The sequence below is a fragment of the Cyanistes caeruleus genome, unplaced genomic scaffold (genome assembly GCF_971803275.1).
Source record: "Cyanistes caeruleus unplaced genomic scaffold, bCyaCae1.hap1.1 HAP1_SCAFFOLD_94, whole genome shotgun sequence".
Classification (NCBI taxonomy): domain Eukaryota; kingdom Metazoa; phylum Chordata; class Aves; order Passeriformes; family Paridae; genus Cyanistes; species Cyanistes caeruleus.
In genome coordinates, this window is record NW_028255897.1 from 1,203,971 (window position 1) to 1,217,174 (window position 13,204).

The following is a 13,204-nucleotide window of genomic DNA, read 5'->3' on the forward strand; positions in this document are numbered from 1 at the left end:
AGCTCCTGGAGGCATCTCCTAAAGCTGGAACATGCCAGTGCCTACAGACTCTGTGAGTACATTCTCTGCCTGTCCCTTGTGCAGAGCAGCCAGTGGTGCCCAGGGCTGTCCTGCAGAGCAGGGTCCTGTAGCCCAGGGCGCTGTGCTGGGGCAGGGACTCTGCTGCCTGCCAGGGACAGCTCTCAGCCGGCCCGGGGAGCTGCTCCCAGCGCTGGGGAGAAGCTGTGGGGGGAAGGAGCCACCCTGAGCAGGGCAGGGGCTGCTGCTGAGAGGGGCTGTGTGGGGCAGGGCTGCTCCCAGCTCCAGTCCAGCCTGGGCACAGCTCCAGAGGACACTTCCCAAAAGAGGGTGAGACTGGAATTGCTGTAAAGATCAGGAGCTTTCCTGAGACTGTTTTCAATGTCTTGCTTTAAGCAGGGTGGGAAAGCTGGGATGATGACAAAAAGATTTTTGCTTTTTATATATGTTTAATATATTTTTAGATCTGTAAACTATTATTATATAGTTATAAAATGATAATCCTTAATTAACTCTATTAAACTACTATTATATACTTATATAACTATTATCATTAATTAATTCTGGTATGTTTCCTAACCTTTCTCTTAGATTTTAGAACTATAATCTCATCTTCTAAATAGATTTCTGAAATACTGTATAGTCTTATCATCAGGGAGAGGAGCTACAAGAAGAACATTTTGTTTTTTAACCAGAATATGAACAGTCATAACAGAAAGTGGGGCAAAGAAACCCTTGGACCTACTCCAGTGGGTTGACCCTGGGGTGTGTAACTGGGGCAGCTGAATCTCCTATTGAATGTTTCTGTTAAATATCCTAATTAATCAATCTTAATAAATTGTTGAAATAAGGGGCCGGGTGTGCCTCAACCCCACTGGGACACCTGGAAGTTTCCAATAAAGGTCTGGTTTTTACTTTACTGTTCTAACACTGCTGCAAAGGTTTGGGTTTTTTTTTTCTCTTTTGATTATAGACAACAAAGGGGATGAGAGAAGCAGAAGAGGAATTGTAATCCCAGAATCACAGAACATTCTGAGTTGAAGGGGACACACCAGGAACAGCAAAGTAATGTTGGAACATTTACAGAGATGTCAGAATTGTAAGTTTAAGTGCTCAGTCTCTGCTGGGAGCCTCCTAAACAGCCTAAATGCACTGCTCTGATATTGTCATTGGTACCTGGGGCTCTCAGGGAGGCTCTGGCATCTGCAGCAGCTGAGTCAGGCCCTGCCCTTGGGATTGCTGCCAGGCAGGTGTGTCCATGGGAATGGGGTGTCCCAGCTTCCCTGTGACCGGTGGGGCTGTGGGCAAAGCAGTCCATGGGAAAGGGGAATGAGCTGAGCCCCCTCCCTGAGATCCCATCATGGGCACACCTGGGGATCTCCTTGCTGTGTCCTTCCAAGCTCTGAGCTGCCCTCCTGGCTGCAAATCTGTGCCAGAGCCTCTCAGAGTTCCCTGAATGTCCCACGGGGAAGGGCAGAGATGCCACAGCTGAGGAAATGCTGTTGGCTCTGCCAAGGGAGCCGTGAGTGTCCTTGGCAGAGGAGGTGCTGAGCCCTTGCCCAGAGACCTATAGAGAGGGTGAGACATTCAGGGATCCCTCTGCTCTGGGCAGGGTCTGGTTTATGCCAGGGTGACAGAGGAGTGTGATTGTGCTCTGATTCCAGCCAAAGGTGCAAACCCAGGGCAGTTGGGATCAAGCCCATTCAGCCCCTCACCTTCCCTAAGCCACAGGGAATCCTTTGCCTCTCACATCTCTCAGTGGGAAATTCTGAGTGCAGCAGAAATGCTGGGGATTTCTGACCTCAGAGAATAGGAATGATCTCTGGGCAGTAAAACAATTCCTAAAACCAACTCCTGCTATACTTTAGAAGTGTGTGTGCAGATGGCAACAAGCCCTTCTGCATTAGGAGTGATTCTTCTGACAAATCCTGAATTTCCAGCCTTGTCCCTCTCCTGCATGGCCATAAACCCAAGCAGCAGGACAGGGATGGCTCCTGGAGAGCCCCCAGGCACGGGCCTGGCTGCTCCTGGCACACTCAGACAGTACAGCTGGAGCTCAGTCAGGGACCTGGGTGAAGTTTTCCCAGAGCAGAATCAAGGGTGGGTGAGTCCTAGCGGGATAATCTACAGGGAATGGCCCAAGTTTGGCTCAAAGCAGCCTCTCCTGACTTGCCACTGTCCTTTGTCCATGAACAGGTCCCCATGTGCAGCCACAGCAAATGTCCAACAGCAGCTCCATCAGCCACTTCCTCCTGCTGGCATTGGCAGACACGCGGCAGCTGCAGCTCCTGCACTTCTGCCTCTTCCTGGGCATCTCCCTGGCTGCCCTCCTGGGCAACGGCCTCATCATCAGCGCCGTAGCCTGCAGCCACCACCTGCACAGCCCCATGTTCTTCTTCCTGCTCAACCTGGCCCTCACTGACCTGAGCTCCATCTGCACCACTGTGCCCAAAGCCATGCACAATTCCCTCTGGGGCACCAGGACCATCTCCTACACAGGATGTGTTGCACAGGTCTTTTGTTTTGTGTTCTTCATCTCAGCAGAGTATTTCCTCCTGACCATCATGTGTTATGACCGCTACGTGTCCATCTGCAAACCCCTGCACTACTAGACCCTCCTGGGCAGCAGAGCTTGTGCCCACATGGCAGCAGCTGCCTGGGCCAGTGCCTTTCTCAATGCTCTCATGCACACGGCCAATACATTTTCCCTGCCCCTGTGCCAGGGCAATGACCTGGGCCAGTTCTTCTGTGAAATACCACATATCCTCAAACTGTCCTGCTCCAAATCCCACCTCAGGGAAACTGAGTTTCTTGTGGTTACTGGCAGTTTATTATTGTGGTGTTTTGTGTTCATTGTTTTCTCCTATGTGCAGATCTTCAGGGCTGTGCTGAGGATCCCCTCTGAGCAGGGACGGCACAAAGCCTTTTCCACCTGCCTCCCTCACCTGGCTGTGGTCTCCCTGTTCATCAGCACTGGTACATTTGCCTACCTGAAGCCTCCCTCCATCTCTTCCCCATCCCTGGATTTGGCCCTATCTGTTCTGTACTCAGTGGTGCCTCCAGTCCTGAACCCCCTCATCTACAGCCTGAGGAACCAGGAGCTCAAGGCTGCAGTGTGGACACTGATGACTGGATGGTTTAAAAAAACATTAAACTGCTGTCCAATTTCTCCAAATCACATGTAATAAAAGTCATGTTTGATAGTTCTGGCAGGTTGGTTTAATTTTGAAGGTTCTTTTTCTTTGTTTTAGGTTTTTAAAACTGTCTTCAATAAAATGTCATTGTCTGCACCATTTCTCATTTTGTTTCTTTCTACCTTCCCCAGGGCAACACACTGTATCAATGAGGGCCTGTGCTCTTGGTGGTTTTAAAGGAACTAAAGGATCTCCCAGCAAAGTTTTCTCCAGAGATGCCCCTTTTGTTCCCTTCTCTGGAGCTGCAGCAGCAGTGTCTGTGTGCAGAGCTGGGGGCAGATCAGTGCTGGCACAGCAGCTGTGCCCAGGAGCAGCAGCACTTGGTGTTGCCAGTGCTGCTCCCGTGCCACTGCCCCGCTGCCCTCCTGGCCCTGGTGTTGCTGCAGGGCCTGAGTGCTCTCGGGGCTGGGCACAGCCCTGGGGGTGGCAGTGCCAGGGCTGCAGCAGGGACAGGCCATGGGCACTGCTGGGGCAGCGCTGACGCCTCAGGGCAGGGCCTGGGGGCTCCAGGCTCCTTGCCCAGGCTCTCTCAAGAACACGGCCAGGCCAAAGCTCAGCACAGAAAACCCCCGTGAGCTGCCCCAGGGTGGCCGTGGGCAGGCTGGGGGCAAACAGCATGGCTGGGGCTCTGCAAGGTCCCTGGGGGAGATGGGAAGGAGCAGCAGAGCAGGGGCTGATCCATCCCCACTGCGCTGGACACCCCAGGGCAGCGTCCCAGAGCGTCCTCATGGAGCTGCCAACAACATCCCCCCTGTGCAGCCCTGGCCTCTCCCCCAGCTCAGAGAGGTGCCGCATCCTTGCAGGCACATGTCATGAATAAAATCTCTCAAGAAATCCACCCCGGATAAAATACTGTGTTTAGTTATGTACAGTTAATGTTCTTATCCCATTTGTAAACCTTGTACCCCTTGTTTGCTCCGATGGTTATTAGTAATGTTAATTACTTACCACTTTCTGAAGTGTTTTAAAGGTTCTTATGAGACATTCCTGTACCCTTTCCCCTTACTTCCCTGCTACCTTGTAACAGAGCTGCTCCCATGGGGGCTAAATCCAACTAACAAAAGCAACCCATTAGAAAGGTGTGCCACAGAACGAGGCAACTCCCATGGTCGCTGTGCCACACTAGAACAAAGAAACTCCCAGGAAGCTGTGTAACCGAGTAAAATGCAAACTAAGGCATGCAGGACACCAAAACAACGAGCTAACAGAGGAATAAAAGGACAAGGAAACATTCGAGCAAGCTATGACGCATCACCTAAACCTGCTTAGAAACCATCTTCCTGCATCACCATGACCTAAGGGGACTGGAAAGGACTGACAGCCCTAGACAGCAAACCAGGACGACAGGTCACTGGCTACTCTCATGAGGATGGAAGCCCCAGCTCTGCAGTGTGTGCTGCAAAGCTGAATTGTGTCTCCTCTTTGGAGCTGACAGTGTGGGAATGGCTGTGGTGCAAACAACCCCTTGGGCCCCCCAAACCCCAAGAGCTGAATCCTAACAAAGGCATCAAACAGGAGTCTTGTCTCCTGGCCAATTTCTTTCAATTACCATGTGCTGCACAGGCCGTGGCCGAGGGGGCCTGGACCCACCCGGAGCTCCTCCCGGAGCCCAGCGGACTCCAGCTCAGCGGGGCCGGCAGCGGGGCACAGCTTAGGCTCGGCAAGGTGTGAGCAGCCGTGGTCCGGCCCAGCCTCAGCCGGGGTCCCGCAGCCTCCCGTCCCCACCCGGTCACTGCTGGGGCCAGCCCGGCCCCGCCAGGCCGAGCCTGTGCGATTCAGCCCTTCTGGGACACAGGGCCAGAAAGACTTCAGCCCTGAAGCAGCAGGCTTTGAGTTCAAGCCTTGGGAAGCACTTGCCAAAGGCTTGATGGCAATTCATACGTTCATCAAGTCACTCCACTGAAAGTTATGTTTCTAGAATCTTCCCATGTCTCTCCCCCGATTGGTTGCAATTCGTCACAGTATTTTGCATCTTACTAACCCCAGTCTGTGTCTGGACCCATGCCCTCAGACTGCGCCCTCACACCTCCCCTAGATATTGTTGTGTCTGCCCCTAGGCCTGGTCTTTGCACTTTGCTCCTGTGCTGCGCAGGCTTTATGGGCCTCATCCCTACTTGATTTTCCTATTCCAGTTGGTTTTGGGGACTCCAGCGAACCCGCTCCTTTAATTTCCTCCTCGGTTGCCCGGGTGTCAGGGGACCCTGAAGCTTTAAGGATTGTTGTGGCCACTGTCAGCACGACTGCAAGGGCCGCAGTGCAGCGGGGCCCGGCCCGACCGGCAGCCGGGTACCTCCTCAAAGGTGGAAGCAAGAGAGAGATTTCCCTGGCTTGCCTGTATGCAAAATGTCAATCTCACAGAGGTGGATCCAGCTTTTTAAATGCTTTAATAGGTAGTCAGTTCCCACAGCTAGCCAGCTCTTGGATTTTGCTTGGCACAGAGGCAGCTCTCGCTTAGCAGCTCCTCTCAGTAAAATCATTTCCATGGGGGGCTTCTTCCCTGCTCACCAAATAGCAATTCATGCAAAAGCAGCACAAACTGTTCTTCCTGTCCTCCTATCTTTGCCAGAGAGTGCCTTTCAAAGGGATAATAATTGGGAGCGAGGGGGTTTACATTTTCCATTGCAAAGGAGCCTCCTGCCTCCCTTAGCAGGCCCCTGTCTTTCAAACGAAGACACACACGGTCTCCTTTTGCACCTTCACTTGGCCCCAGCCACTCCTGATCATTTGAAGGAGCGGCTCAGAAGAAGGGGCTGCAATCCCCAAGGCCTGGGCTGCTCCAGGCCGCTCCTGGTGCCTTGGGCTGTTGAAAAGGTGCCGGGGTGGCCTTTGTGACACAGGAACGGGGTGCCGGGGTGCCCTTTGTGACACAGGCACGGGGTGCTGGGGTGCCCTTTGTGACACAGGCACGGGGTGCCGGGGTGGCCTTTGTGACACAGGCATGGGGTGCTGGGGTGCCCTTTGTGACACAGGCACAGGGTGCCGGGGTGGCCTTTGTGACACAGGCACGGTGTGTCAGGGGCCGTGGTGACGCGGGACCTTGCGGTGCCCAAAGTCCATTGTGACATGGCAGAGCCCTGCCCCGGCTGGGGGGTATATAAAGGGCTTGTGGGGCCTGGGTCAGTCCCAGGACAGTGGCTGTGTCCAGGTACCTGTGTGCACCAGAGGACTGCAGGCACGGAGGAGGAGAAGGCGAAGCCCAAGTCCCAGCCCCCCAGGCCCTGGCCCGGCTCACAGAGAGCCCAGGCCTTGAGGGAGCAGCAGGAGGAGGCTGAGAGGGCAAGCAGAGGGAGGAGAGGAGCCGTGGAGTCCTGCGCTGAGGAAGAGCCAGAGCTCTGCCGAGGAGAAATGAACAAGTTCCAGCAAGGGACTCCAGGGGAAGCCTGCACTGAGCCACAGCTGTCCCCAGGAGAAGCCCAGAGCTGCCAGGAGCTCTCTGAGTGGGATGAAGGCCTTGAGCAAGAGCTGGTCCAAGTATGGGGGAGCTACTGGCATTTCCAGGACTGGGATGAGGGCAGGGAGCAAGAGCCCTCCCCAGTTGTCTCCGAGTGGGGCGAGTGCATGGAGCAGGAGCTGTGGCAGGCAGACAGCGATCACTGTCAGGAATTCTCAGATTGGGAAGAATCTCCTGAGCAGCGGCTGTCCCCAGGAGAAGGCACGAGCCGCCGGGCACTCTTGGACTGGGAAGCTTGCCGCAAGCAAGAGCTGTCCCAGGATGGCCAGGAGGTGACTGGAGGCAAAGCAAAGAGAAAATCCTCCAGGTGCAGCTGGGATGATGACAGTGATGGAGAGCTGGCTCAGGACAGCAAGGAATACTGCGACATCCTGTGCAGCCAGCTCAAGGCCTGGCAGCGGGAGGACGATGACTGGGATGAGGTGAGCGTCCTGGAGCTGCACGAGGAAGGAGAAGAGGCCAGGCAGCAGAGACGGGCAGATTTAGCCCGAGAGGGAATCCTGCTGCCTGTCCCTCGAGAAGCTTGGGTGGAGTGCCAGGAGCCCGAGCTGTGCCCGCAAGAGCAACTCTGTGCCGGGCCTGGCCCTCTGGCAGCACAAGCCACGGTGGAAGATGTCTCTGCTCCTGGGCAGCCGCTTCCCCACAGGAAAGGCCGCTCGCTCTTGAGGTGGGCACTGCAGGCACTGCTGGCACTGCGGGGGCTGCGGGGGCTGTTCCATTGCGGCACAGCCACAGGATCAGCGCCCGCTGCCAGCAGCGCCGGGCTGCAGATGGCGGCTGCCCCACGGCCTGCCCGGCGCCCCGAGGGAGCCGCATGGGCTGCCCCGGCCTGCGCTGGCCCTGCCGGCCGAGTCGGCCCCGGCCGCTCTGCGGCACCCCCGGGGCGGCTCCCCGAGGGCACACGGCAGCCCAAAGCGGCACCCAAAGGGGGACCCTCGCTGCCGGGGCTCAGCGCCGCATCCCGGCCCATCGTCCGGCCGGGAAGGCACCTGGAAAGTCATCGGCTCCCAGCGGCAGCCTGGCACCGCCAGCGGCACCCCTGCACCGGGTCCCCGAGGGCCACAGCCACACGGCTCTTGGCCCTTTGCAGGGACACTGGCTCCAGCTCCTCCCTGCTGGACTCCAAGGCCATTTCCTCTCCTCCGGAAAGGACTCCATGCTGATCCTGGGGCACTTTGGCCATGAGGAATGGACACAGACAGGAGGTGTTGCTCCCAGGACACAACGGCGGCCTGCTGGACTGCAACACACACAATTCTAACAAAAGAAAAGAAAGTTGTGTTTAGGAAGTAGTAGGAGGAAAGGAAAAAACCCCAACCCCCCCCGCCACTGAAACCTGCATAAGACCCTCCAGAAACCAAAAAATGATAAAGAATAAGAATAGGAATATTAGGAAGAAGAGGTAGAAGCTGAAGTAGATGAAGACGTAGTAGTACTTAAAACATGGAAAATTAAGAATAAGAATAAAATGTTGGAGTCTGGAATACAGAGTGTGTGCCCTTGTTTCTGATACTTAGTTATAAGATCCAGGTATAAGTTCCCCCAGGCAGGGCAGGTCCCTGGGTGCTGCCCCTGGCCCAGGTAGTTTTCAGATGGGAAAAACTATCAGAAGTAAGGTTTTAGAAGACAAAATGTCTTCCCTGCTGACAGCACCGTAAGGAATAGCTGCAGGGCAGAGTTTTAAAAACAGAGGTTGTCTTGACCTCTCTACAGCCTTGCATGGTGCTCAGCATGATAGATCAGGAGAAAAAATATTATAGTGGTGTTGTAGCGGCCTCAGGGAGACAAAGAGTTACATTGTCCCACCCCAAACCCCTTGAGAAGGGCGGCCCAGGAGTTCTGATTGGGTTTGAGTCCCTGAGGGGCTCTCCCTTGCTGTGCTTCTACTGGTCCCTGACCCTGAACTCCACCCTCAAAGGTGGAAACCCTCGGGGGTTCTGTCCCTCAAAACCCCTGCTGTGCCTCTGTTCGGGGCTCTCTGTTCTGGACCTGACTTTGTTCCCATGCTGAATAAATGGTTTCATGAACGGGAGCCCGTCTCGGTTGGTGTTTGATGCTGGTCCCCAGAATCCTGCTGCTTCCCTGGACGAGATCCTGGAGCTGCGGACTGCAACAAAGGGTATTGGATGAAATACACAAATTGACACATTGGGGGATGTAGGGTCTAAATGACCACTCCTTGAGGGAGAACATCTGCACAGGGGTTTATGATATAGCAAAGGCCATCACTCAGGGCTGTGTAACGTGTCAAAGGGTAAACCAACGAGTGATGACGAAACCCGTACCAGGGGGGAGGGAACTAGCGGAGAGACCCTTCCAAAATGTGTAAATTGATTTCACAGAAATGCCTCTAGGACAGGGATACAAACACCTGCTAGTGATCGTAGATCACCTGACCCATTGGCCAGAGGCTTTTCCCACTTGGAATGAAAGAGCGAGAGTAGTAGTCAAAATACTTTTGGAACATATTGTCCCCAGGTATGGGTTAATCAATAACATAGACTCGGACCAAGGCCCCCATTTCACTGCCCGTGTTCTCCAGGAAACCACTGAAGCCCTGGGGATAAAGTGGAGGTTACACACCCCATGGCATCCCCAGAGCTCCGGTCGGGTAGAACGGATGAATAAGACCATAAAAACGACCTTAACCAAGCTGACTCTGGAGACTAAATTAGATTGGATAAAATGTCTCCCTTTGGCTTTATTACAGATAAGAACCCGACCTTGAGCAGATTTAGGGGTATCCCCCTATGAAATGTTATTTGTACTCCCCTTCCTAATTACTCCTTACAGCACTGCCCACTATACTGAAGGGGAAGAAACCTCAAGGAGGTATTTGGAAACTGTTGTTAAAACTTTAGAAAACCTCAGGAAAAAAGGGTATCTCCCTCAAACTCCTCCCTTAGAGGTAGACACACACCATATCAACCCTGGGGATTGGGTATTGGTAAAATCTTGGGCTAACTCTCCTCTCACTCCAAAGTTTGAAGGACCCTACCAATTTCAACTCACCACACATACGGCTGTGAGAACCCGGGAAAAAGGGTGGACACACGTGACTCGAGTTAAAGGACCAGTGGCACCACCAGATGGGGAAGTAAACTCTGAAAAAGATCCCTCTAACTGGACTGTTGTCCCCAACACCAAGGACTTGAAAATAACCTTAAGAAGGAAACCCAGAGACTAAAGTCCTCAATCAGGAACTGGAATTACAACAGTTGTTGTTAAGTGTTCTCTTGGCTGCAACATTTGTGGTTAAGTGTTTCTTTAAAGTCTGTGAACTAATGTTAAGGTGTTTTCCAGTTGTGGTTAACTTGTAACTATTATTATTATTATTATTATTATTATTATTATTATTATTATTAGTTGAAAAAGTAAAAGAACCCCTCCCCCCCCGAATAAGGCTCCAATTTCCTAGCCAAGACTATATCCCTCCCTGGGCAGCTTTTCCCAAGACCAAAACCGACAACAGTAAAAAGGAGAAGGACAAAAAAAATAATAAAGCTGTAAGCCTTGGACCCAGACTCCCAAAAAAGTGTGAGGAAAACCCCAAGAGGCAAGACCAGGGGAGATCAAACATGGTTCCTGCTGGACTCTTGTGAGTCACGGACAGGAGGGAGCCTAAAAGGATCATCACAAGGCTCATGGTAGGTCTGGTGATAGCAATGCACCTCACCAATGCCATGGGGACAGACTCTTGCATAAAATGTTATTATCCCTTGTATGATGGGAAAAATCTAGGGTCCCTGGTAAGGGTCCACACAAATTTGAGTCCTTCTTGTTACAACAAATCACAATTAGAAGAATGCCAAGAAAACTGAAAAACATATTGGATTACCAGAAATATGGCCACTTTTAGAGAACGTCTTCTGGGAGACTGTCCCATGAGGGATACTTGGCTGTGCTTTGAAAAGAACGAACCAGTAAAAGGTGACCCTGATGTGGTAAAGGAGAAAAGAGTGGACATGAGCATGGGAAATGAAGAATGGGAAAATTTGAGTGGGAAGAACTTGTTCATTGATTCAGTTGAAAAGGAAGGAATCAAGCAAGGAATTAAATATAACTGATTGTTGGGTATGTGGGAGTACTAAAATGTCTGATATTTGGCCCTGGGAGGGAATTAGCTTAAAACCTCGAGAAATTTTAAGCTTAAAATGAACTGGGGAAGGCCAACGAACACCAGGGTATAGGAGAAGAGAAAAATGGGAATTAAAGGCTAAGGTAATTGGGGAAGACTGTATTCTACAAACTGGAAAAAGATATAGAACCCTGGTGGGGCGGATGGCATGCAAAAGATATAACGAAGAATCTAGGAACTAAATGGGTTCCCCCAGGAGCCCAACCTAAGATATTGATCCTTAGAGAAGAGGGAAAAAGGGTGCATTCATCACAAAGGATATAACCTTTATGAATGTGCAGAAAAAGGGATCAATCCCTTCTGGGGAATTAGAAGCCTATCAAAGCATTGGGAGTACCCCTATGAAGACAGGGAGGGTTTTTGGGAAGCCCCAGATGATTTCTTTTGGATCTGCAGGGATGCAGCTTATACACATCTACCAGGAGACTGGTCAGGTAGCTGCACGATTGGGGTGATAAAGCCAGCTTTCTTCCTGCTCCCAAAAGAGGCTGGCTCAGAGCTTGGAGTACCACTATATGACAACCTAAAGAGGCCGCTAAAAAGGAAGAAGAGGTGTGTAATAAGCACAGGAGGGACCCAGAATTGGAAAGGAACAGTCTGGACCCTGGAGGAAATAATAAGAACTTATGGGCCAGCTACCTGGGCCCAGGATGGGTCCTGGGGATATAGGACCCCAATATACATGTCAAACAGAATAATCAGGCTCCAAGCTGTAATTGAAATAACATCAAACAAAACAGCCCTGGCTCTTGATCATATAAGTGACCACCTCTCCCAGACCTGATGTACCTGGTGTACCAACTCCGACTGGCAGTAGATTACCTTCTCGCTGATGAGGGGGGAATCTGTGGGAAGTTCAACACCTCTGAATGCTGCCTAGAAATAGATGATAAAAGTGAAGTAATCTGGAACATTTCTAAAGAGATCAGAAAATTCTCCTACTTGGGGAACCAAGAATGGATGCCGATCCTGAATACTGATTGGTGGGATAGTTTCTGGTCCTTTAAGGGCTGGTGGAAAAAGGTGGCATTCATTGGTATAGCGGGACTAGCAGGACTGTTATTTCTTCCCTGCGTCATCCCATCTATGATCAGAACAATTACCTCAGTAATACAGTCTAGCAGCACGATCTACAACTCGTTAGAAATAACCCAAGAGAAGGGAAAAACTGAGATCCTAATGTTAGAAAGTTCAGAGCGGAAAGCAGCAAAAAGGGTATATGACCAATACCAAAGAATAAAGAAGTTTCACTACCAGGAGCCTGAAACAACAAATTGACACAGGCTGATGCCTGGTCAAATTAAAAGAGGGGAGATATTGTTATAAATAAAAATCCCAATGTTCAAATTATATGTTCATGTTTCAATCCCAGTTTGGGTCCCTGGATAAGGGGTTTTGGTGTTGTAAGTCCCAAAAAGGTTCACTGTTAAGGAGTTCATATTTGTTTTATTTCTTCTTGGTGTTGCAAGCCCTAAAAGGGCCCACTGTCAAGAAGTTTGTACTTGTTTTATCCTTGCATTTGTATCCCCATCCCTTACCCCCTCCCAACCCATCGGGTAATTTAGCCGCTGCTACCCAGGATAAACTTCCCCATTTCCCATAAAGACTTGCACATGGGTGCATATTAAAATCATATTACCACCTGGGAGCAAAGACAGCCCTGGACAACGAGCCACGCTCAGGGAACATCTGGAGGACCCCACTGTGGAGGCAGCGGGGACCTGGGGAGACTGGGTGTGCCAATCCCAGTCCAGCAAGCTGGTTGCCATGACCTGGGCAGGACTTGAGAGGGAAGACACCCCTAGACCTTTGAGCCTAAGACAGAGTCTCTGGGTGATCCTGGCGAGGATAGAGGCTCCGGTCCTGCTGACAGTGGATGATGACAGGCCTGCATGATCCTCCTCCTCCACATCGACCACAGGGAGCAGCGGCGGCGTGCACCCCGAGCCCCCACCTCTAGGCCCAGTTCTCTCTAATAAAGGCTTGTTAATGGGAGCCGAAGGTCTCCTGGCCCTTTAATTCACCGCACCTGCACTGCCGGGGTAGGAGGCACAGCTGGGAGGAGAAAGGGGTGGGGGGAAGCTGGTTTTAGGGGTATTAATTTACTTCTCATGATCCTGCTCTGAGTTTTCTGCCAGAAATCTCTCTCCTCCCCCACTCATCCACAGGGATTTGGGGCAGTTTTCCCTTTTTGGGAGAAATCCGAGCGATGCACTGAGGCACCTAATTAGAGGTGGGAGAAGTGAGGCTCCAGGGCTTCCCGCTGAGCCGGAGCCACCGAACACCCAGGGCAGGGAAAGGCGGGCTGGGAGCTGCGCAGAACTTTGTTTGTGTTGGGAGCTCAATGGCGGCTCGGGCCGGGCCCGTTCCAAGCCTGTTCCTCATCTCCGCCCTTCCCCTCAC

At 52.0% G+C, this 13,204-nt stretch overlaps 1 protein-coding gene across 1 annotated transcript; it reads left to right on the forward strand.

The window, feature by feature from the left end:
* Positions 1-2,237: 2,237 nt before the first annotated feature.
* Positions 2,238-3,203, forward strand: LOC111945038 (olfactory receptor 14J1). Its single transcript, XM_023947736.2, is given in 1 exon segment — positions 2,238-3,203. A coding segment is annotated over 1 exon segment (966 nt).
* Positions 3,204-13,204: the final 10,001 nt, after the last annotated feature.